A 25,995-nucleotide genomic window follows, 5' to 3' on the forward strand; every position below is an offset into this window, starting at 1 on the left:
GGTGCTAATTAGTCCTGCTACTTCACCTTTTCCTGCTGTAAACATTTTGCAGCAGACACGAGTCTCTGCGTGAGAAGAGAAGAAAATGTTTTTTATTTTTAGTTGGGTTTCCTGGTGGATTTTGTCCTGTCTCCTGCCCACCCACTCCCACCTCCCGACTGGAGAAGAAGCTCCATTAGCATGATCAGTCCTGCTGGAAGCCAGCTGTCTATGAAGAATTAAACTCCCTCTGGAGGTTAGTATAAATCTCTCTTGCTGCCATGCAGTTAAATTATGCTGGCCAACAGAGTGTTAGAGAACATTCACTGTGCAAAGCAAAACCTCTCCACGTACAACATAATTCTTCACACTGTTATAGCCTTGAAAATAACCCCCTTCACCCATTCTTGCACATTTTTTCCACTCCAGATTAGCCCCGATCAATGAAAATGGGTCCGTTGTGAGTAATAGGTGCCTTTGAAATTCAGAACTTGTGTGTGTTAGTGGCAAAAATGGCCATTTTGTGCAATCTTGAGCATTGGTAATTGGCCAAAATGACACACGTTTTGGGGTAAAATGTGTCTGGTTTTGCACATCTTGAATTGCAACCTCACTGTGGGGAAATGAGCAATCTTAGCGGGATGTAAATGAGAGAGGTTGATGGATATTTGGTGGTCAGCAACAGTGGGATAAGAAATGCAGAAAAAGCAACTGAGAGCTTTTGTACGGTGCTGCTAAAATAAAATGTATTAGAGTTTCAGAGAGTATGCGCGCTGGTTCCTCAGTGCACTGAGGGGTGAATTATTTTTCAATCTATCCTAGTCACCCTGGTTTTTATGCCTTGTCCATCACATAGTATATGTTAGCTGGCCAAGGGGTTTGGCTGCGGGTGGCTTAGGTTTGCTTGTTGCTTGTCAGTGTTTTGGTGTCCATGAAGTATTGTATATTCCTGGAGAGTATGTACCTTCCTGCAGGGAAAGCCACCTCATAAAATCGCCAAGCCTGGGGAGGTGCTTGTTTGATCTTCTCCCTCTTCCACTGGCACATCCTGTTGTCAAATAGCAGCCAGGGCATGTCATTGTTAGTGTTGTGTGGGATGTTTGTTAAGTTTGGAGAAAAGGAAGGAAGGTGTTTTCTTTGCAGGCAACAGCAGGCTCTGTCCTCCGACAACAACAAGCCCTAAGCGAGAAAAATAATGATCCCTAAGCAGTTGCATTACCTTGAATGTTGGTGTGGGGCAATAACAGCTTAGACATTATACTCAGAGGTGTGATTGCAGCATAAGTAGGTGCACCCCAGCTAGCATTAACCTAGCTAATGCAAATACCAACAACAGTGAAGCCGCAGCAGCATGGGCTGTGTAAGCCTGTCTGGGACCCTGGGTTCTTACTCAGGTGGCTGATCTGTGCGGCAGTCTGTGCTGCCATGGCTTCACTGCTATTGATAGTCCTGTGAGCTAGATCAAGGTAGCTCAGGTATGTCTACACTTGCTGCAGTTGCACCACCAGCTGCAGTGTAGACATATCTTGCGGTCTTTTCTAGTCAGATCTTGCAAGCTAAGCAGGGTCAAGCTTAGTCAGTGTTTGGATGGAAGACATCTAAGAGGAATTGAGGCTGCTGTCAGATGTAATGTTGGTGACAGGATATTCTGCTGCTCCTCCACCAGTAGGGAGCCTGTGTGAAATCTGTGCAGTGTTACTCTTGTGTTCCTTCCCAGAAGTGGGGGAGGGATCCAAGTGTATACGTTATAGCCAAGCAAATATTTCCCAGTAAATGGTTCACTCAAAGATTTTAGCCTCTTTCTCTGCTTCTGGAATGTTCTTGGGCAGATTAACTTACTGATAAATTGATAAACTAAACAGGAATAAGTCACCAGGACCACATGGTATTCACCCAAGAGTTCTGAAGGAACTCAAGTGTGAAATTTCAGAACTACTAACTGTAGTCTGTAATGTATCATTTAAATCAGCTACTGTACCAAATGACTGGAGGACAGCTAATGTGATGCCAATTTTTAAAAAGGGCTCCAGAGGTGATCCCAGAAATTACAGGCTGGTAAGCTTGACTTCAGTACTAGGAAAACTCGCTGAAACGGCAAAGAACAAAATTGTCAGACACATAGATGAACATAATTTGTTTGGGAAGAGACAACATGGTTTTTGTAAAGGGAAATCATGTCTCACCAATCTACTGGAATTCTTTGAGGGGGTCAACAAGCATGTAGACAAGGGGGATCCAGTAGATATAGTGTATTAATATTTTAGGAAAGCCTTTGACAAGGTCCCTCACCAAAGGCTCTTAAGCAAAGTAAGCTGTCATGCAATAAGAGGAAAGATCCTCTCATGGATTGGTAACTGGTTAAAAGATAGGAAACAAAGGGTAGGAATAAATGGTCAGTTTTCAGAATGGAGAGGGGTAAATAATGGTGTCCCCCAAGGGTCTGTACAAAGACTAGTCCTATTCAACATATTCATAAATGATCTTGAAAAAAGGGTAAACAGTGAGGTGGCAAATTTGCAGATAATACAAAATTTCTCAAGATAGTTAAGTTCCAGGCAGACTGAGAAGAGCCACAAAAGGATCTCACAAAACTGGGTGACTAGGCAACAAAATGGCAGATGAAATTCAATCTTGATAAATGCAAAGTAATGCATATTGAAAACATAATCCCAACTATACATATAAAATGATGGGGTCTAAATTAGCTGTTACCACTCAAGAAAAAGATCTTGGAGTCATTGTGGATAGTTCTCTGAAAACATCCACTCAATGTGCAACAGCAGTCAAAAAAGCAAACAGAATATTGGGAATCATTAAGAAAGGAATAGATAATAAGAAAGAAAATATCATATTTCCTCTATATAAATCCATGGTATGCCCACATCTTGAATACTGTGTGCAGATGTGGTTGCCCCATCTCAAAAAAGAGATACATTGGAATTGGAAAAGGTTCAGAAAAGGGCAATAAAAATGATTAGGGGTATGGAACTACTTCCGTATGAGGAGAGATTAGTAAGACTAGGATTTTTCAGCTTGGAAAAGAGATGCCTAAGGGGGGATATGATTGAGGTCTATAAAATCATGACGGGTGTGGAGAAAGTAAATAAGGAAGTGTTATTTACTCCTTCTCCTAACACAAGAACTAAGGCTCACCAAATGAAATTAGTAGGCAGCTGGTTTAAAACAAACAAAAGGAAGTATTTTTTCACACAATGCACAGTCCACCTGTGGAACTCCTTGCCAGAGGATGTTGTGAAGGCCAAGACTATAACAGGCTTCAAAAAAGAACTAGATAAATTTATGGAGGACAGGTCCATCAATGGTTATTAGCCAGGATGGTCAGGGATGGTGTCCCTAGCCTCTGTTTGCCAGAAGCTGGGAATAGGCAACAGGGGATGGATCACTTGAAGATTGCCTGTTCTGTTCATTCCCTCTGGGGCACCTGGCACTGGCCAATGTTGGAAGACAGGATACTGGGCTAGATGACCTTTGGTCTGACCCACTATGGCCATTCTTATGTTCTTATTAATTTTTTCCTCTAGTTTTATTTCTATCTTTAGTTTGCTCACAACCAATTTACTGCTAGTATTCAACACTTAATACATATGAACAAAAATGAACTATTAGTTAGCTGTGATTGGCCAGATGGTATCATTATTGTTTCCTGAATGGATGATCATTATTTTTGTAATCAGGCAGAAGGCTCAGCAAAGCTACTGATGCTTTGAATCTCTTGGAGAGAAGAATCAGTTTAAGGAGAGAGGGAGCATTTTTCATCAGTTTCTTAAAAACTAATTTTTTTTCCTGTCTATGTAATACAGGACTTGCCTATGGCATCTTTCCTAAAAGAACTGGGCTATTCGGGGGATGGGAGGTGGGGAGTTTTTAAAGGAAATTTCTCTTGTACTAATCATACAAAATAACGGCTTGGACATCTGTGGTCTATTTAATTGTATCAGTACTTGAGATCTGGTGAGGGTCTTAGGGTTCTTGTCCACCTGCTACGTTTGATACCATGTAAAATGCACCAATTTTCATAGAATCATAGGACTGGAAGAGATCTCGAGTGGTCATCTAATCCAGTCCCCTGCACTCATGGCAGGACTAAGTATTATCTAGACCACCCCTGACAGGTGTTTGTCTAACCTGCTCTTAAAAATCTCCAATGATGGAAATTCTACAACCTCCCCAGGCAATTTATTCCAGTGCTTAACCACCCTGACAGTTATGAAGTTTTTCCTAATGTCAAACCTAAACCGCCCTTACTTCAATTTGAGCCCATTGCTTCTTGTCATATCCTCAGAGGTTAAGAAGAACAATTTTCTCCCTCCTCTTTGTAACATGTACTTGAAAACTGTTATCATGTGTTACACTGTTGACTTATATTTAGCTTATGGTCCACTATGACCCCCAGGTCCCTTTCCACAGTATTCCTTCCTCGGCAGTCATTTCCCATTTTGTATGTGGGTGGGCAACTGATTGATTGTTCCTTCCTAAATGGAGTACTTTGCATTTGTCCTTATTGAATTTCATCCTATTTACTTCAGACCATTTCTCCAGTTTGTCCAGATCATTTTGAATTTAAATTTTAGTGCAAATTTGTGCACATGTACGTTTAAAATACACTATGAATGAGTATTCAGGTGTTGTGTGTGTAAAACTCTATTACTCCAAAAGTGGATGGAGCATGAGCAAAGCATACTCGGTCTGATTCTCTTTTGTCCTGCATCTTGCATAGTAATTTACACCAGTGCACAGAAAGAGTGAAATGCTATCAAATCAAAATGGTAGCATTTTACGTTCACTCTGCATTAGTCTAAATGACTACGCAAGGTGCAGGGCAACAGATAAGTGGTCCAGTGAATTTTAAATTCAAGCAAATACTCTATGGAAACCTTTTTTCCTCATTCACTCAACTCTCATATACCCAGAAACAAAAAGCTTTGTTTAGAAAACCAGCTAAGTTTGCTACGTGAAAAAAAAATCACAAAATTTTCCTAGCGCTTCATTTGCAAAACCCAAATAAAGGAACAAATAGTTAAGAGTGTCCTAAATCTCACATTCTCCACGTAATCAACAAACATGCTATTTTCAGAAATAATCAAATGCACATTTAATCACAGCACAACCGTAACACTGTCCCATAAGGTGGGTTTTTTAAATTATTTTTGTTGTCTTGATTTCTTGTACCCTTAAGTGTTTTCTTCTAAAGGGATATTTTTGGATTTGTACCATAAATTAATGTTGTACACTTAAACTACTTAGCCAACACCATTCTCAAGGAAATGAAATTATAGATACTTGACCAAAAATTCTACTGACAATTGATAAATCAGTTGGAGTATCCACACTCAGATATGCACCAACTTTAAAAAACTACACCTTTAGTTAAAACAGTGTGATGGAGCCAAGGCCTAGATTCCACAGTCGGGGCTGGGCCCTGTTAAGTCACCTTCAAGTCTACTTTGCCCTCTGACTTTAGTGGCCGTCTGAAGCTTCGCCCAGCCCAGTGGAGTCCTACAGGGGTGTAGAGCTAGTGGAGATGTATTCTACAGAGTTGGTCAGTGCTGACAGGATTTCAAATGTGTACCACTAGGAGCCTGAAGGATAATCAGGGGTTCTAAGGCACATCCACAACTAGAGGTTGCTTTACTGGGAAAGGGTTCCGTCCAGCTGCGGTGTTCACAGTCCCACCTGCTGCTGGCCTGCCAGGAAGCTTCACTGTTCTCTTGGCTGGGGGTGTAGAGCAGACTTCATAACAGGGATTCACAAGTCACAGCCATTTGTGGACAATTGGCCTGGTTTCTGAGGTGAAGCCCTCAGCACTGTCAGCCAGTGTCACCACCTCCCGCTTGCCTCTCTCCCGAAACAGAGGTTCGGAGGTTGAGTACAGGCTGCCATCCCCTCTGCCAAACCCCAATCACTCAAATGGCAAGCAGATGAAAGACCGAGTGTGTGACCAATTCCAAGTGAGCCCAGGAGTCCCGATAGAACCTAGTGCAGGACTGGTCACTAGCACTCCAGGCTTCCCTACCTTAATGACAAAAGCCAGGCCAGTACCAATCACAGCTCATGTCCCAGTGCGATGGACTTTCAGACACTCTTTCCCCATCTCTCATGCACAAGTAGTGGGGAGGGCAGGGTGTGCTGCAGCGCAGCAACGCACAGCGCTCGGTGAGAGGCCAGCTTAGGAGCTCTCTGATGAGTGTTTGGAACCCATATTCCCCATGACATGGGACAAAATTACAGCAGCGTTATCTGCTCAGACCAAGGGCATCCACCACATCCCCTGTGGCTACTTCTCAGAGTGAGGGTTTCTCATTTTTTCTTAATGTCTGAAAGTGAATCTATTTCAAGGGGGGAAAGTTACTGAACGGACTGCACTGGAGACAGGGGCTGTCTGTCCAGATAGTGGCAACAGCCCAGGGAGTGGTTATGTTGGCTCACCCATGTGCCCTCCCCTTGGCCTGGAAGGAATCAGCCCTGGGGATGGCAATTCATTCTGTATGGCCCATTCAACTCTTGGCTCCCATTCCTGGGTCTGCCAGTCAAGGGGGTCAGTTCGTGCCAAGAGCAAAGGCAGCTGTTTGTCATGGGGATGCCTGTCCACTAAGAACTAGGCTGAAGCTCACAACTCCGTTCACACAGGCTGCTGACGCACATCAGATGGTGAAAGCTTTGCATCCCTAGCTGGAATAGGGCCAAATCCCTAGCTAGGGGGTGAAAAACTTCGTATCCCTTTAACAATCCCCTGAGACGTCCATTTCTGCAGGCTTTTGATTTTCTATCTTTCTATGTTAAAGAAAAAAGGCAGTTCCTGCCACTGTCCCCATGGGCAGGGCTCTTAGGGATGGAATTATTGCTAGAACTCTGATGAAATGTGAGAGTGCAGATTCATAGGAGAGGAAATGTCATTAGCTCACTAAAGCCCTCCATTGACAAATATCTACTTGCGGTCCCTTTCACAGATCATTGCCCCAAGCACCAGCATAGCTCTCGGTTGTCATTTGAATACTCTGGACTTGGGGTGATCATTTCTGTGACAGAAGAAGGGATGAAACCAGTCAAATGATTCTTTCTGAAGGATTTGCTCAGCAGTCATACTAACCTGCTGAGCCATACAAACAGAGCTGGATTTCCTAATGCAGCCTTTCACTTGGGATTCTGGGTCAATCTTGCGTGGAAATGCTGTTTGGTGGCCTCTCATGCTATTTTTGGCTCTGTTTCCTGCTGCACCCAAGAAGCAGAGGAAGCTGGGTAAACAATGGGGTTGAGAAACAGTTAACCAAACTGTCCGCCTTTCTTCTTCCCTAATTACCTGGCCACATCGCCGCAGTCATTGAGCGCCTTACAGTCTTTAATTTATTCTCACAATAGTCCTGTAAGGTAGGGCGGAGCTATTCATAGAATCATAGAATATTAGGGTTGGATGGGACCTCAGGAGGTCACCTAGTCCAACCCCTGCTCAAAGCAGGACCAATCCCCAACTAAATCATCCGAGACAGGGCTTTGTCAAGCCTGACCTTAAAAGGAGGAGATTCCACCACCTCCCTAGGTAGCCCATTCCAGTGCTTCACCACTCTCCTAGTGAAGAAGTTTTCCTAACATCTAACCTCCCCCACTGCAACTTGAGACCATTACAACTTGTTCTGTCATCTGGTACCACTGAGAACAGTCTAGAGCCATCCTCTTTGGAACCGCCTTTCAGGTAGTTGAAAGCAACTATCAAATCCCCACTCATTCTTCTCTTCTGCAGACTAAACAATCCCAGTTCCCTCAGCCTCTCCTCAGAAGTCATGTGTCCCAGCTCCCTAATCATTTTTGTTGCCCTCTGCTGGATGTTTTCCAATTTTTCCATATCCTTCTTGTAGTGTGGGGCCCAAAACTGGACACAGTACTCCAGATGAGGCCTCACCAATGTCGAATAGAGGGGAATGATCATGTCCCTTGATCTGCTGGCAATGCCCCTACTTATGCAGCCCAAAATGCTGTTAGCCTTCTTGGCAACAAGGGCACACTGTTGACTCATATCCAGCTTCTCATCCACTGTAATCCCCAGGTCCTTTTCTGTAGAACTGCTACCTAGCCATTTGGTCCCTAGTCTGTAGCGGTGCATGGGATTCTTCTGTCCTAAGTGCAGGACTCTGCACTTGTCCTTGTTGAACCTCATCAGATTCCTTTTGGCCCAATCCTCTAATTTGTCTAGGGCCCTCTGTATCCTATCCCTACCCTCCAGCATATCTACCTCTCCTCCCAGTTGAGTGTCATCTCCAAACTTGCTGAGAGTGCAGTCCACGCCATCTTCCAGATCATTAATGAAGATCTTGAACAAAACCGGCCCCAGGACCAACCCTTGGGGCACACCGCTTGATACCGGCTGCCAGCTAGACATCAAGCCGTTGATCACTACCCGTTGAGCCTGACAATCTAGCCAGCTTTCTAACTACCTTATAGTCCATTCATCCAGCCCATACTTCTTTAACTTGCTGACAAGAATCCTGTGGGAGACCGTATCAAAAGCTTTGCTAAAGTCAAGGAATAACCCATCCACTGCTTTCCCCTCATCCACAGAGCCAGTTATCTTGTCATAGAAGGCAATTAGGTTAGTCAGGCATGACTTGTGTCTTTGGTGAATCCACGCTGACTGTTCCTGATCACTTTCCTCTCCTCGAAGTGCTTCAGAATTGATTCCTTGAGGACCTGCTCCATGATTTTTCCAGGGACTGAGGTGAGGCTGACTGGCCTGTAGTTCCCTGGATCCTCCCCCTTCCCTTTTTAAAATATGGGCACTACATTAGCCTTTTTCCAGTAGTCCGGGACCTCCCCCGATCGCCATGAAAAGATAATGGCCAATGGCTCTGCAATCACATCAGCCAACTCCTTTAGCACCCTCAGATGCAGTGCATCCGGTCCCATGGACTTGTGCTCGTCCAGCTTTTCTAAATAGTCCTGAACCACTTCCTTCTCCACAGAGGGCTGGTCACCTCCTCCCCATACTGTGCTGCCCAGTGCAGTAGTCTGGAAGCTGACCTTGTTCGTGAAGACAGAGGCAAAAAAAGCATTGAGTACATTAGCTTTTTCCACATCCTCTATCACTAGGTTGCCTCCCTCATTCAGTAAGGGGCCCACACTTTCCTTGACTTTCTTCTTGTTGTCAACATACCTGAAGAAACCCTTCTTGTTACTCTTAACATCCTTTGCTAGCTGCAACTCCAGGTGTGATTTGGCCTTCCTGATTTCACCCCTGCATGCCTGAGCAATATTTTCTACTCCTCCCTGGTCATTTGTCCAAGTTTCCACTTCCTGTAAGCTTCTTTTTTGTGTTTAAGATCAGCAAGGATTTCACTGTTAAGCCAAGCTGGTTGCCTGCCATATTTACTATTCTTTCTACACATCAGGATGGTTTGTTCCTGTGACCCCAATAAGGATTCTTTAAAATACAGCCAGCTCTTCTGGACTCCTTTGCCCCTCATGTTATTCTGCCCGGGGATCCTGCCCATCCGTTCCCTGAGGGAGTGCCCTGACAGGGAGTTTTTCCCAATGTCCAAGCTAAAGCTCCCTTGCTGCAATTTAAGCCCATTGCTTCTTGTCCTGTCCTCAGAGGTTAAGAAAAACAATTTTTCTTCCTCCTCCTTGTAACAACCTTTGACATACTTGAAAACTGTTATCATGTCACCCCTTGGTCTTCTCTTTTCCAGACTAAACAAACCCAATTTTTTCTATCTTCCCTCATAGGTCATGTTTTCTAGACCTTTAATTATTGTTGTCACTCTTCTCTGAACTTTATCCAACTTGTCCACATCCTTCCTGAAATGTGGCATCCAGAACTGGGCACAATACTCCAATTGAGGCCTAATCAGTGCAGAGTAGAGCAGAAGAATTACTTCTTGTGTTTTGCTTACAACACTCCTGCTAATACATCCTAGAATGATGTTTGCTTTTTTTGTAACAGCGTTACACTCTTGATTCATATTTAGCTTGTGGGCCACTATGACCTCCAGATCCCTTTCAGCAGTATTCCTTCCTAATGACTTCCAGGCAGTCATTTCCCATTTTGTATGTGGGCAACTGATTGATTGTTCCTTCCTAAATGGAGTACTTTGCATTTGTTCTTATTGAATTTCATCCGATTTACTTCAGACCATTTCTCCAGTTTGTCCAGATCATTTTGAATTTTAATCCTATCCTCCAAAGCACTTGCAACCCCACCCAGCTTGGTATCACCCGCAAACTTTATAAGTGTACTCTCTATTCCATTATCTAAACCATTGATGAAGATATTGAGCAGAACCGGACCCAGAACTGATCTCTGTGGGACCCCACTCATTACATCCTTCCAGCATGACTGTGAACCACTGATAACTACTCTCTGGGAATGGTTTTCCAACCAGTTTTGCACCTACGTTATAGTAGTGTCATCTAGGTTGCATGTCCTTAGCAAGACAAATCCCAGTGTTTTCAGAATGCCAGTTCTCCCTAGCAAATAAAGAAAAGTGTCCCCACTGAGCTGTACTCTATGGGGCTGTCATAACCATACAGCTAAGGGTAGCCTAGAATTCCTCCTTATCTGTAATGGGTTAAGAAGCTCAAATAACCTGGCTGGCACATGACCAAAAGGACCAATGGGGAAAGAAGATACTTTCAACTCTGGGGAGGGAGACGCTTTGTTTGTGCTTTTTGTTGGGTGTTCTCTCTCCTGGGACTGAATGATGCCAGGCCGAAATCCATCTCCTCCAACCAATCCTGAACCAGTCTCTAATATTACAAAAATAGTAAGTAAAGCCAGGCAAGGCGTGTTAGATTATCTTTTGTTTTAGCTTGTGAATTTTCCCTTTGCTAGAGGGAGGTTTATTCCTGTTTTTTGTAACTTTGAACTAAGCCTAGAGGGAGTTCCTCTGTGTTTGTGAATCTTTTGTTACCCTGAAAAGTTATCTTCCATCCTGATTTTACAGAGGTGATTCTTTTACCTTTTCTTTAAATAACATTCTTCTTTTAAGAACCTTATTGATTTTCATTGTCCTAAGACCCAGGGGGGGTTGATCTGTGCTAACTTTGTAACCAATTGGTTAGGATATTATTCTGAAGCCTCCCCAGAAAAGGAGGTGTAAGGGCTTGGGGGGATATTTTGGGGGGGGACAGGGCTCCAAGTGGCCCTCCCTGAATGTTTGTTTAAATCACTTGGTGGTAGCAGCATACCGTCCAAGGACAAAAGGGATTTGTGCCTTGGGGAATTTTTAACCTAAGCTGGTAGAAATAAACTTAGGGGGTCGTTCATGCGGGTCCTCACATCTGTACCTCAGAGTGGAGAGGGAACCCTGACAGGGGCATATGTCTGTCTGCACCCTGCCTTGATCACATGATACGTGGGCTTCTGAATATATTCTGCTTATGATTAGTACGATGGGGGGAAATACGTTGCCCCTCCTTGTAATGGAGAATTACGGGCTGCAGAGAACCAAATGCAACTGCCTGATTCAGGGCTGCTGAGCCCTCTGGTTCTAAATGGCCCTGTTAAGAGTAAGACTCTGCATACCAGCAGAAGATGGTAGCCCAACTCTGTGTAGCCCAAATCTTCTGTGCCCCCTCCTCTCCACCAGCCTGCCCTCCTCCATGTAAGGCCAAGGACAGAGGGGACAGCTGGATAGGAGACAAGTTCTGCTGAATTTTTCACTGTAGAGCTCTGGTTGGTTTAAGGCTGCTGTGCACTGTGGGAAAGAATGCTGGCACGTGCATCCAATGTACAAACACAGAAAGAGACCCTGCCCTGGGGGGGCTTATAATCTATTTTCAAAACTGGGGATATCAAAGGAGGATTGCTCCCTGGAGAGAAGTAAGGCACAAGTGAAATGCTGAAGAGCAGCTATGTGATTTATTTTATAAAGCAGACTGAAAATTTTAAATCGAAGTGAAATTTGGATGAAGAATGGGAGGGGGTGGGTATATTTGGTGATTTTTTTAACCTGTTTTCTGACTTGCTCTAATATTTTGTATTTAACCACTGATCTGCCTGTGGAGAATTGACCCAACCTTGTCTTGGACTGCCTTTGTTTGGTTGTGTTTCCCTGGCCTGGAGCTCTCTGTCTGTTGGTTGTGTTCGTTGGCTGAGGCGCTGGGTGTGAATCATCTCCCTCCTGGCCCCTGCAGATATTCCACATGACCTATGACCTGGCGAGTGCGGTGGTGCGGATTGTGAACCTGATTGGAATGATGCTCCTGCTGTGTCACTGGGACGGCTGCCTTCAGTTCCTGGTGCCCATGCTGCAGGACTTCCCTGAAGATTGCTGGGTGTCCCTCAACCGCATGGTGGTAAGTGCCTGCTCTTTCTGACACCCCAGAGCCCTCCACAAGCCTGCAATAATGAAGCAATTTCCTTCCAGCCCCCCATCACACAAGCATCCCTCCAGCATCCCCGCAACACACAGCTCCCTATTCCACAACGCTTCCCCCCTCAGCAATACAGCATCCCCTAGGATTGCTAACCCTCCCGGATTAGCCAGGACTCTCCCAGAATCAGCCTCAATCTTCTGGTCGCAATTGAAAGTAGTCAGGGAGATTTTAATAAGTAGGGGCATAGCGAGCAGATCGAGGGACGTGATCGTTCCCCTCTATTCGACATTGGTGAGGCCTCATCTGGAGTACTGTGTCCAGTTTTGGGCCCCACACTTCAAGAAGGATGTGGATAAATTGGAGAGAGTCCAGCGAAGGGCAACAAAAATGATTAGGGGACTGGAACACATGAGTTATGAGGAGAGGCTGAGGGAGCTGGGATTGTTTAGCCTGCAGAAGAGAAGAATGAGGGGGGATTTGATAGCTGCTTTCAACTACCTGAAAGGGGGTTCCAAAGAGGATGGCTCTAGGCTGTTCTCAATGGTAGCAGATGACAGAACGAGGAGTAATGGTCTCAAGTTGCAGTGGGGGAGGTTTAGATTGGATATTAGGAAAAACTTTTTCACTAAGAGGGTGGTGAAACACTGGAATGCGTTACCTAGGGAGGTGGTAGAATCTCCTTCCTTAGAGGTTTTTAAGGTCAGGCTTGACAAAGCCCTGGCTGGGATGATTTAACTGGGAATTGGTCCTGCTTTGAGCAGGGGGTTGGACTAGATGACCTTCTGGGGTCCCTTCTAACCCTGATATTCTATGATTCTATGAATAGGCCAGAAGTCCAGTCGGCGGTACAGCAGGGCTAAGGCAGGCTCCCTGCCTTCCCTGGCTCCGCACAGCTCCCGGAATTGGCCAGCATGTCCCTGCAGCTTCTAGGTGCAGGGATGGCCAGGGGGTCTCTGTGTGCTACCCTTGTCCCAAGCACCAACTCCACAGCTCCCATTGGCTGGGAATCATAACCAATGGGAGCTGTGGGGATGGTGCCTGCAAGCAGGGGCAGAGCCACCTGGCCGCCCCTGAGTCTAGGAGCCTCAGGGACATGCTGCTGTCTGAAGTAAGTGCTGCCCGGCTGGAGTCCGCAACCCTCACTCCCTCCTGCACCTCAATCCCCTGCCCAAGCACAACCTGGAATCCCCTCCCACGGTCCAAACTCCTCAGCCCCAACCCAGAGCCTGCACCCCCTCTCACATCCTAACCCCCTGCCCCAGCCCAGTGAAAGTGAATGAGGGTGGGGGAGAGCGAGCAACAGAGGGAGGGGGGATAGAGTGAGTGGGGTGGGGCCTTAGGGAAGGGGTGGAGAAGGGGTGGGGCAAGGGTGTTTGGGTTTGTGTGATTAGACAGTTGGCAACCCTAAGCACCCCACAGCTATCCAGCAGCCCTCCATTGCCTCCCCAACTCTAGTATCTTCCTTCTCTCTCTAGCAATCACCTGGAGGTGGAGGGAGCTGGCGGGAGGTGGAATGTGCCTTGCAGAGCCCTCTGTGATGAAACAGGCAGGGCTGACAGGCCTGGAAAGCAGCAGGGGCAGAACCTAAGTAGAGCCTGCTCTGGATGCACACAGGAGAAGGCAGGAGCCCAGCTACTCCTGCTGGCAGGAGACAGCAAGAAGGAGGGTTCAAAAAAATTACACAAACCCTGCTCCATGCTGGGAGCAGGCTCTTGTGCCATCTGTGGGGCTGAGCTGGGGCAGCAGCGTGCCCAGTGCCTCCCCATAAGGGCAGGCCTGGGTTTGAACCACAGGCTCCTAATTCCTGACACCAATCCCTGCAGTGGCCTTGAGCAAGTAACTCAGCCTCTCTTGCCTCAGTTTCTCTGTGTATAAGATAGTGCGATCGCACTGCTCACCTCCCTGTCTTGTGGGGGTGTTGTACAGACTATAAAGCACCCTGAAAATAAACTGTGCCAGTCAGTATTGCAACTCCCATAGCAGGAGCAATAGGCAGGGCTCTGCTGGTGGCTGCAGTGTTTATGATGAGACATGGAACATATGGTAAGTGCCTGATGAGCTTATGGTGCCTTTCAATATTTCCCAAAAAATTCAGGATCCCTTATTCAAAGGGACAACATCCAGATGATTAAGCAGCAAAACTGACAAACCTTAAAAAGTTTCCTCTTATTGCAGCTCTTATTGCAGCTCCGGATCCCCCAGCCACTATTTTCTTCAAAATCAGTCACTGAAGCAGAAAGAAACTTGAAATTAAAAAAGTGCAACCAACATCTCATGACTGCTCCTTTCAGAGCTGTGAGGGGCCAGGGTGGGTGGCGCATCTCAGGCTGAGTTAGAAGCCACAGAAAGCCACCTGTGGGGAGGTTGGTTTGTTTATTTCTCCCCGCTGGTGAATGATGCCAGACTGACTACTCTATTGATCTGCAGGACAGGTACAGCACGATCTTCCCCCAGGTTGCCCCCTTTCTATTTCTATTGTGGACTAGAGATGAGGGCCCTGTTGTGCTGGGTATTGGACAGAGACAGAGTGAGAGACAGCCCTGGACGGAAGAGCCTACGGTCTAGACAGACCAGAATGCACAGCAAGGGGAAGTGACATGCCTACGGTCACCTAGCAGGACAGTGGTAGAGCCAAAAATAGAACCCAGGCATCCTGGCTCCCAGTCCAGTGCCCTGGCCACTAGATCATGCTGCCTCTGATTTTCTGCTGATGTGCCTCAACCCTCCCAGGGAGGTACTAGCCTGAGCAGCAGCAGCTGAAAGGGGAGCAGAGTCTCTCTGCCTGGTCAGTGCTGACCCCAGTCAATTAGTGCCAGTTCTGCGGTGGGTTTTGTGACGTGGATACCTGTCCACTAGGAGCTGGGTGGAAGCTGCAAACATGCTGAGCAACCTGGAAGGACTTTCAGACAGCTTCTCTCCTGAGCCAGACTCCCAGAGCTTTGCACCCCATCGCTGCACTCTTGAACAGCCAGACTCCCATGCACAGCCTGGCGTGCCCAAGTTACAGTCCAAATTCAGCCAAAACCAAATGTCATCTGGAGGAGCTGGAGCAAGTGGCACTGCAGGCAAGGAGGGGACAGTCCAGACTGACACATGCCAAGCCCTACACCTAGGAAAAGGCAATAAACAGTATGGTTAGGGAGGGATGGAGAGGCTGGATAGCCCAGGGGTCAGGGCACTAGCTTGCAATTTGGGAGACCAAGGTTCAAGTCCCCGCTTTGCCACAGACTCTGTGTGGCCTTGGCAAGTCACTTAGTCTCTCTGTGCCTCCGTTCCCCATCTGTGCAATGGAGGTGATAGCCCTGCCAGCCTGGCATGTTGAGATGAGAAAGTCATTAAAAATTCTGAGGTTCTCAGAGACTATGGCAATGGGGGCCAGATAAGTACCTTAGATAGACAGACTTGGGGGGTAAACCAGTGAGTCTGAGACCCCCATGTGATAAATCTGGGCTCCCAGTGCTATCCTGGGGTTCAGTACAGCTAAGGATGTACAAACAATGCCAGTTTGTACCCCTGGGGCATGCAGCAGTTTGGTCACCACAGTCGCTCTCAAAGGACTTTGCAAAGGATATTCTTACCCCACCTTTTTTTTTTTAGTGGGGAAATTGTGGCACAGGGAGGTGACGTGACTTACCCAGAGTGACCCACTAGGCCAGTGGTGGAGCCAAGAAAGTAACCCCAGTCTCCCGAGTCCCTGTCCAGTGCTCTATCCACTAGGACACACTGCCTCTCTCTTGTCTCACCCACTACAAAGATGAGCAAAGGATTGGAGCACGAGACCCGTGAGGAGGGAGGAATGGAGCTAAAATTATCATCTTAAAAGGAGATTAGGCGAGGGCAGGGTATGATCACAGCCTATTAATATTTTCAAGAGATCAGTGTGACAGAAGGAAAGGACTATTTGCAGGCTCAGAAGATGGCAGGAGCTGTGGAGGGTGAAGGAAAAGCTAAGCGGGTTGAGGGTTAGGTGAAAAATGAAACACACATCACCTTTGATACAATATATGAATCATAGAATCATAGAATATCAGGGTTGGAAGGGACCCCAGAAGGTCATCTAGTCCAACCCCCTGCTCAAAGCAGGACCAATTCCCAACTAAATCATCCCAGCCAGGGCTTTGTCAAGCCTGACCTTAAATACCTCTAAGGAAGGAGATTCTACCACCTCCCTAGGTAACATATTCCAGTGCTTCACCACCCTCCTAGTGAAAAAGGTTTTCCTAATATCCAACCTAAACCTCCCCCACTGCAACTTGAGACCATTACTCCTTGTTCTGTCATCTGCTACCATTGAGAACAGTCTAGATCCATCCTCTTTGGAACCCCCTTTCAGGTAGTTGAAAGCAGCTATCAAATCCCCCCTCATTCTTCTCTTCTGCAGACTAAACAATCCCAGTTCCCTCAGCCTCTCCTCATAAGTCATGTGCTCCAACCCCCTAATAATTTTTGTTGCCCTGCGCTGGACGTTTTCCAATTTTTCCATATCCTTCTTGTAGTGTGGGGCCCAAAACTGGACACAAAAGTACTCCAGATGAGGCCTCACCAATGTCGAATAGAGGGGAATGATCATGTCCCTTGATCTGCTGGCAATGCTCCTACCTATACAGACCAAAATGCTCTTAGCCTTTTTGGCAACAAAGGCACACTGTTGACTCATATCCAGCTTCTCGTCCACTGTAACCCCTAGGTCCTTTCCTGCAGAACTGCTGCCTAGCCATTTGGTCCCTAGTCTGGAGCGGTGCATGGGATTCTTCCGTCCTAAGTGCAGGACTCTGCACTTGTCCTTGTTGAACCTCATCAGATTTCTTTTGGCCCAATCCTCTAATTTGTCTAGGTCCCTCTGTATCCTATCCCTACCCTCCAGCGTATCTACCTCTCCTCCCAGTTTAGTATCATCTGCAAATTTGCTGAGAGTGCAATCCACACCATCCTCCAGATCATTTATGAAGATATTGAACAAAACCGGCCCCAGGACCGACCCCTGGGGCACTCCACTTGACACCGGCTGCCAACTAGACATGGAGCCATTGATCACTACCCGTTGAGCCCGACAATCTAGCCAACTTTCTACCCACCTTATAGTGCATTCATCCAGCCCATACTTCTTTAACTTGCTGACAAGAATACTGTGGGAGACCGTGTCAAAAGCTTTGCTAAAGTCAAGAAACAATACATCCACTGCTTTCCCTTCATCTACAGAACCAGTAATCTCATCATAGAAAGCGATTAGATTAGTCAGGCATGACCTTCCCTTGGTGAATCCATGCTGACTGTTCCTGATCACTTTCCTCTCATGTAAGTGCTTCAGGATTGATTCTTTGAGGACCTGCTCCATGATTTTTCCGGGGACTGAAGTGAGGCTGACTGGCCTGTAGTTCCCAGGATCCTCCTTCTTCCCTTTTTTAAAGATTGGCACTACATTAGCCTTTTTCCAGTCATCCGGGACTTTCCCCGTTCGCCATGAGTTTTCAAAGATAATGGCCAATGGCTCTGCAATCACAGCCGCCAATTCCTTTAGCACTCTCAGATGCAGCGCATCCGGCCCCATGGACTTGTGCTCGTCCAGCTTTTCTAAATAGTCCTGAACCACTTCTTTCTCTGCAGAGGACTGGTCACCTCCTCCCCATGCTGTGCTGCCCAGTGCAGTAGTCTGTAAGCTGACCTTGTTCGTGAAGACAGAGGCAAAAAAAACATTGAGTACATTAGCTTTTTCCACATCCTCTGTCATTAGGTTGCCTCCCTCATTCAGTAAGGGGCCCACACTTTCCTTGACTTTCTTCTTGTTGCCAACGTACCTGAAGAAACCCTTCTTGTTACTCTTAACATCCTTTGCTAGCTGCAACTCCAGGTGTGATTTGGCCTTCCTGATTTCACTCCTGCATGCCCGAGCAATATTTTTATACTCTTCCCTGGTCATTTTTCCAGTCTTCCACTTCTTGTAAGCTTCTTTTTTGTGTTTAAGATCAGCAAGGATTTCACTGTTAAGCCAAGCTGGTCGCCTGCCATATTTATTATTCTTTCTACACTTCGGGATGGTTTGTCCCTGTACCTCAATAAGGATTCTTTAAAATACAGCCAGCTCTCCTGGACTCCTTTCCCCATCATGTTATTCTCCCAGGGAATCCTGCCCATCCATTCCCTGAGGGAGTCAAAGCCTGCTTTTCTGAAGTCCAGGGTCCATATTCTGCTGCTCTCCTTTCTTCCCTGTGTCAGGATCCTGAACTCGACCATCTCATGGTCACTGCCTCCCAGGTTCCCATCCACTTTTGCTTCCCCTACTAATTCTTCCCGGTTTATGAGCAGCAGGTCAAGAAGAGCTCTGCCCATAGTTGGTTCCTCCAGCACTTGCACCAGGAAATTGTCCCCTACACTTTCCAAAAACTTCTTGGATTGTCTGTGCACCGCTGTATTGCTCTCCCAGCAGATATCAGGGTGATTGAAGTCTCCCACGAGAACCAGGGCCTGCGATATAGTAATTTCCGTTAGTTGCCGGAAGACGGCCTCGTCCACCTCATCCCCCTGCTCTGGTGGTCTATAGCAGACTCCCACCACAACATCACCCTTGTTGCTCACAATTCTAAACTTAATCCAGAGACTCTCAGGTTTCTGCCGTTTCACACTGGAGCTCTGAGCAGTCATATCGCTCTCTTACATACAGTGCAACTCCCCCACCTTTTCTGCCCTGCCTGTCCTTCCTGAGCTTATATCCATCCTGAACAGCTTATATCCATCCATGACAGTACTCCAGTCATGTGAGTTATCCCACGAAGTGTCTGTTATTCCAATCACACCATAATTCTTTGACTATGCCAGGACTTCCAATTCTCCCTGCTTGTTTCCCAGGCTTCTTGCATTTGTGTGTAGGAATGTAAGATAACTCACTGAACATCCCGCTTTCTCAGTATGAGGCAGGAGCCCTCCCCTTTTATGCTCTCCTGCTCATGCTTCCTCCTGGTATCCCACTTCCCCACTTACCTCAGGGCTTTGGTCTCCTTCCCCCGGTGAACCTAGTTTAAAGCCCTCCTCACTAGGTTAGCAAGCCTGCTTGAGAAGATGCTCTTTTCTCTCTTCATTAGGTGGAGGCCTTCTCTGCCTAGCACTTCTCCGTCTTGGAACACCATCTCATGGTCAAAGAATCCAAAGCCTTCTCTCCAACACCACCTGCGTAACCATTTGTTGACTTCCAAGATTCGACAGTCTCTACCCGGGCCTTTTCCTTCCACAGGGAGGATGGACGAGAACACCACGTGTGCCTCAAACTCCTTTGTCCTTCTTCCCAGAGCCATGTAGTCTGCAGTGATCCACTCAAGGTCATTCTTGGCAGTATCATTGGTGCACACATGGAGAAGTAGGAAGGGGTAGCGATCTGAGGGCTTGATGAGTCTCAGTAGTCTCTCCGTCATGTCATGAATCCTAGCTCCTGGTAAGCAGCAGATTTCTTGGTTTTCCTGGTCAGGGCGGCAGATAGATGACTCAGTCCCCCTGAGGAGGGAGTCCCTGACCACCACCACCCACCTCCTTGTCTTGGGAGCGGTGGTCGTGGAACCCCCATCCCTAGGACAGTGCATTTCATGCCTTCCAATCGGCGGAGTCTCCTTCTGCTCCCTTCCCTCATATGTATCATCTAGTCCACTCTCTGCATTAGTACCTGTGGAGAGAACATGAAAACGGTTGCTTACCTGTATCTGCATTGCTCGTACATGGGCGCTCCCCTTTCTTCTTCTGGAGGTCACATGCTGCCAAATTTCTTCACCATCCTTCTGTCCCCGCTGCGTAGCCTGCTCTGATTCTTCAGAACGTTGTGCCCGTAGAAGCATATCCTGACATTTGTCCAGGAAATCTTCAGTTTCTCTTATGCAACACAGGGTCGATACCTGTTGCTCCAGACCTTGAACGTTCTCTTCCAATATGGAGACCAGCTTGCACTTTGTACAGACAAAGTCGTTTCTGTCCTGTGGAAGAAAGACAAACCTGGCACATCCTGTGCAGGTCACAACCGCTGAACGCTCACCATCCATATTACCTTCCTTCTAAAAGCTTCCTCAGCTGTTGTAGTAACTATTCAGAGAAACCTGCAAGATGAAAGGCTCTCCGCAGGCAAACTCCCTCTGTTAGCCTCTCTGCTGTTCGCTGCGCAGCTGGTTTGCATCTGACTGGCTTTTTATAAAAGTCAGACCCACTCAAGGCTCACCTGGAACAAAGCACTCCCAATTCACACTTTTCAAAGAAACAATCAAGCGCACGATCAAACTGACAAACTGTCCCTGCAACAGACACTCATATACTCACCAACACAGCCCCCCTAATGCAGCACTTGGCGTACCTCCTCTTGGACAGATCCCAGGCAAACTCCCTCTGTTAGCCTCCTTCACTTCCTGTTTTAAACTGTAGCACTGCAAGTTTAAACAAGTTGCACTGCAGTGTTCAACAGCTGTTGCGTTCAACCCCAAAAGCAGCTGCCTTTCCATGATGGAAATGATAAGTGATTCTCATAGATGTACCGCTGATAGAGCATGTGGGATCCTTCAGGCTGAGAGACGCTGTAGAGAAGCCAGAATGACAAGGTCAATGGAGACATTTCCTGAGTGCTGCCCAACTGGGGTGAAACACGACATTGTCTCCCCAGTGTGTAGTGCCCTTCTCTTGCCTCTGTCATTGCAGTGACAGCCACAGATAAGCATGAAGGCAGAAGGGTATCAATGCAACCACTGCACTGTGGGGTGGCTGGGTTTCCATCATGCCGCCTCACCAACCTAAATTGGGCACAACAAAGGATTATGTGCAGACCGTGGCTAAACTGCCCTTTTCACTTCTCCTGGTGTGCACTGAGCTCCGAGGCTGGCTGCTCCATGCTCATCTTATGCTTCTGCTCCACAGTGATGTGACCCAGATCATCTTTCTTGGGCCACTCTGCACTGGACCTGTGTGTCCCAGTCACACACACGAGTGAACGGACATACCTGGCCTCTGTAACTTCTCCACAGGCCTTCTCTGCCTTCCCAAGATAAGATCCTGCAAGCCACTGCTAGGGATCCAAATTCTCCCACGGGCTGTGATGCTGTAGCTCTCCTGCCCAGCATCAGCCTTCTGCTCACTCCCACTGAGCAGTGACCTACTGTCTCTAATGCAATTTGATTAACACAAACCACATCCATTTAACAGGGAAGGTTCATTACACAGAGAGGGAGAGAGACCGCTGTGCTGCCTCTGCCCCCTCACAATGGTGGCAGCTGGCATAACTTGGGCTGTCAATCCACTGCCCACCTCACAGGTGACCTGCCATCATGGGCAGAGGTCTGGCCAGGGCAGCTGGTCCAGCCCGGGCAGCTGGTCCAGCCCACAATCTCAGAGCTCCCTCTAGCCCTTCAGTACATAGACAATAGGCCAGGTGGGGAGAGAGAGCTAATGATTGGAGCGTGTGTGTGTGTCATTGTGTAAGTGAAGGAGCATTTTACAGTGATGACTGTGATTGCTAGAATGAAGTGGGCCCAGGGAAAGGGAAGGTGGGTAAATACCATAACTGGAAACTAGTGGTAAGGGAACAACGCGTTCATTAAAACAAAACCTAGTTTGAGGTGCATACGGAGGAACCTCATGGAGCACTGTCTGCAAGTGAAATCTGTGCTCCCATTCCAAGGTGCAAACGCTGCTCCCCTTGGCACAGTGAGGGGCCCATTTCATAGTAGGGCTCTGAATCTGCAATTACCATGTTGTCTCAATGGCAAGAGATGTTTTCCAATGCACTGGGTTGAACTGGATCCTTCTTTGTTAGCAAGACCAGCCCAGAGAGTTTGACACGGTGAAGAGCTCTATATTTATGCGGCTCTGAATGGGTTCCTTTTGCCGCTGCTTTTGTTGTGTTGTCCATTTTTAATCAGGACATTATACGTATGGCCACTGAATATAGCCTGGGTCAGACTATCCTGAGTCTCTGTCCACTTGCTTAGTGCCCATGAGCACTCTCCAAAGGTTCCAGCTGTTCTTGGCTGCCCAGAAACAGCAATTATCTGCTCTGTCTCCATCTGTGCTAGTGGAGCTTCTGACAAGCTTCCCATTGAAGTTGGTAATGTTGGGAGTCCTGTTGTAGATGATTACCAGCCTGTTCACCGCCATTGTGGTTAGATCTCTCCATGGTGGGCAGTGTCCAAAAACCTCTGGGAGCCCATTAGCATGAGGCTTCCTAATGTTGCTACATGGTGGAGCTGAGCCAATGGTGGGAAACTCCTAGGGAGTGTCCCTAGTGTAGACAGGGTCTCTCTAGGTGGTTAATAGAATTATTCCTTGGTTATACTACACTCACCCACCAAACAACCCCTCCCCACAAAGACCTTCCCCAAGCTGGTCTGGCCCATGTTATTGGCACAGATCAATCCGTATCGTTAGCATCTTCCTAGGAACAGATGAGTGGTGAATTTGTGGGTTCTTCACTGTCACTCATGTAACCACAGTGAAGATATTGTTCATATATGTTGTTGCAGCAGTGTGTGATGACAGTGTAATGACCAGGTAGGATTTTGTGGGAAAGACCGTAGAGCTATCACTGCACCCCTAGTGTAGTTAATAAACCTGTATTGGTGTGTGAACTCAGTCTAGTCTGAGTAGCTCACAAAACCTCAAACTTGCCTGCATTCAGCCCTATCTACTTCTGTAGCAGTTGGTGTGCTCCTACTGTTCATTTCAGTGCAGAGCCAGGACTGTCCCAAGAAGGCAATGAATCGATTTGCCTTTTACTGTGACAGCTTAGGGCATCCCTGCAATATGGTCACCCATGGCTTGTGCTGCTCCTAGGGAGTAGTACTATTTTACACTGAAAACAAGTCCCTGCGCTGCTGTTGGGGAAAGGGCTGCTTGGACATTATAAATACTAACTTGCCTTCACCCCTTCATGCCTGTTCAGTTGGGGTTTGGCACGCCTAAACTGGAGAGTAAATCAGAGACGTACAAGTGATGTTAGAATACAACCCATCAAGGGGTTCTAAGCATCAGCTTGGAGCAGGTCAGTTGTGGTACCCCAGCTGTTCCCCAGCTTAACCCAGTTTTTAGGCAGAGCAATGATTTGCTGCAGTTCCTCCTACAGCACACAAATCACCCTGGGAATCACCCTGTAGCCTTTGTGTGCTGTGATCGATGGCGCTGCCTAAGATCATCCTGGGCTAGCAGCATGTTAGTCTCTCTGGGTTCCCTTTGCAGAAGGTTTGGCTGGAGCCAGTATATGCAATTTGTGTAAATCCTAGCCATGATTTTTAAATGTTGGTGCCTAAATTTAGACTTCTGTGCCCAGAGTTAGGCACCTAAATAAAAGATCTAATTTCTTCAAATATACTGAGTGCCCAGCTGTTTTCAGGGGAGTCGTATGTGGCCTTTGGGGAATTAAGTCACCGGTTTAGGCACCTTAAATATGGACTTAGCAGCCTAACCTTAGGCATCTGTGTTAAAAGTGTCTGTCCCAGGGAATGTCTCCCTGGCTTCCTCCTTGTGTCCTGTAACACTGCTAAAGCCTTGTCTGTCTGTCTGTCTGTGTCTGTCTCTTTAGAATGACTCCTGGGGGAAGCAGTATTCCTATGCGCTGTTCAAGGCGATGAGTCACATGCTCTGCATTGGCTATGGGCAGCAGGCTCCCGTTGGCATGTCAGATGTGTGGCTCACTATGCTGAGCATGATCGTTGGTGCCACTTGCTATGCCATGTTCATCGGCCACGCCACAGCCCTCATCCAGTCTCTGGACTCCTCAAGGCGGCAATACCAGGAGAAGGTAAGGACCCTGCTTTGCCACAATTAGATTACAGCTGAGGTGACACCAGTTTATGGATGGTTGGTGTCTTTTCATTCACTCAAAGAAAACCCCACTAGCCCCTGGGAAGAAATCAGTATAACAGCCGCAGGGGGCTGGCTGTGGGAAGGCTGGCCAACCAATGTGTCCACTCTCTTTCTAAAGGGACGTTATCAACTTCAGTGGCAGCTAAAATTTTCACCCACTTTGTCTCTTTCAGGTTTGGTTTCAAAGCCCACGTCAATCTTCCAGAGAGCGCTGCTGTTTTTTAGCCAGGCCTTTCTTTAAAAGTATCTATTCCAACCGCTCCAGCGCTTCTGAGAAACCCTGTGCTACCACATTGTTGAGTGTAGCTCAAAGCACGAGAGAGCCAAACAGACAATGAGTAGGCTGCGTAGCTGCCAGATTAACCACAGGGCGATGCAGTGGCCAAATGTGATGATGTTACAGTGTCATGCTATTACATTGCATCCTTGTGCGTTAGCTGATGCAATGTCAAGACAATAAGTCTCGTGGCACAGTTCTTTGATGGAGTTATTTTGTCCCAGCTGATACAAAAGGGCAGGAGTTCTAACTTAATTTGAAGCAGCCAGGCCCTGCATAGTTATGAAGAAGAAAAAGTGCTTGTAGAACTATGTGTAGCTGTGGGCCTAGAGTCTAGGTGCCCCAGAGGTGAGGAGTCTACTTAACAACAAAGGAGTTTGGTTACCTCCATACATGGAGACAGGTGCCTACCACTGGTCAATAGAGTTCAATCACCTCTGGACAAAAAGGTAGGTAGTCAGGGGAGCCAGGGTATCTCCAGAGTGGGAGAGTGGGCACCCTGACCACTAGACCTCTGGACAAGGAGGTCTAGTGGTCAGGGTGCTACTAGGAGTCAGGAGATCTGCGTTTTAATCCAGATTCTGGTACTGATTTGCAGGGTGACGTTAGGGAAGAGATTTTCCATCTCCATGCCTCAGTTTCCCCAGCTACAAATTTGGGGGGTGATTATTATTTAAACAGGTAAAGCAACATGTTTTTAGGCTTCATAGAAGTGAGTTTTAAGGAGACACTTGAAGGAGATGGAGGGCTAGAATTGTGGATCTGGTCCAGACGAAGGTTCCAGCCATAGGAGATCAAAACTGGAAGTGTGAGGAGGAAGAAGCAGGAGTGGTTGGTTGTGTAGCTTGCACAGAGAGCAGGGGCAAAGCAGGAAGCAAAAGGAAACAAGAACAGAAGTAGGCAGGACCTCATTTGTGGGGAAAGCTCAAACCTGAATTTGATTGAGAAGTTGAGAGGGAGCCAGGGAAGGAACTTGAAGGGAAGCTGGGTATGATCGGAGCAGCAGGCAATGTAGATAATTTTGCCACGATACTGTGGATGGTTTGGAAGGGGGAAAAGAGAGTGAGGAACGCAAAAGAGAAGGAGCCTGCAGCAGTCACAGTACAAATTGATCATGTGTGTGCAGAGTGTGTATGCAAATGTGTTTGAAATGGCAGCATGTAAGCTAAGGACTGATTTGCAAATTCAACTGCCTGGACTTGGTAGCAACAGCTCAGTTTGCATCTGCAGGTCTAGGCAGTTGGGTTTGATCCAGCCAGATTCGAAGTCCAGGGTGGAATGTGGCCCATTTGTGTTTGATTCTGATCAATGTGCATAGTCCAGAGCTCTCAAGCACCAAACAGGAAATAAGGACACAGTTTACCCATGGGGATTGCAGTGGGGGGTGGTTGGAGGGGTGTAACATTTAAAGCAGGACTAGAATTTCAGGATGTTGTGAACGAGGGGTTAATCCTGCATGTATCTGAACATCCCCAGGGAAATCTTTATGGCAGAGTCAATGAGCAGTGAGGGCATAACAAAAACTATATTTTATGTATGCTGGTTACAGCGGATTCATTTCCCCTGGGTTTCTCTCAGGAGCATAGCCAGAGGGA

At 47.1% G+C, this 25,995-nt stretch overlaps 1 protein-coding gene across 1 annotated transcript in view; it reads left to right on the forward strand.

Moving 5' to 3' along the window:
- HCN4 (hyperpolarization activated cyclic nucleotide gated potassium channel 4) overlaps positions 1 to 25,995 on the forward strand; it is a 169,302-nt gene that overhangs the window by 80,750 nt on the left and 62,557 nt on the right. Inside the window, exons 3-4 of the mRNA XM_084641694.1 lie at positions 12,124 to 12,285; positions 23,840 to 24,058. Coding sequence (XP_084497820.1) covers positions 12,124 to 12,285; positions 23,840 to 24,058 — 381 coding nt within the window. The remainder of the gene's footprint in view (positions 1 to 12,123; positions 12,286 to 23,839; positions 24,059 to 25,995) is intronic.

This window comes from Lepidochelys olivacea, assembly GCF_965140295.1.
Source record: "Lepidochelys olivacea isolate rLepOli2 genome assembly, chromosome: 10".
In the NCBI taxonomy this organism is placed as follows: domain Eukaryota; kingdom Metazoa; phylum Chordata; order Testudines; family Cheloniidae; genus Lepidochelys; species Lepidochelys olivacea.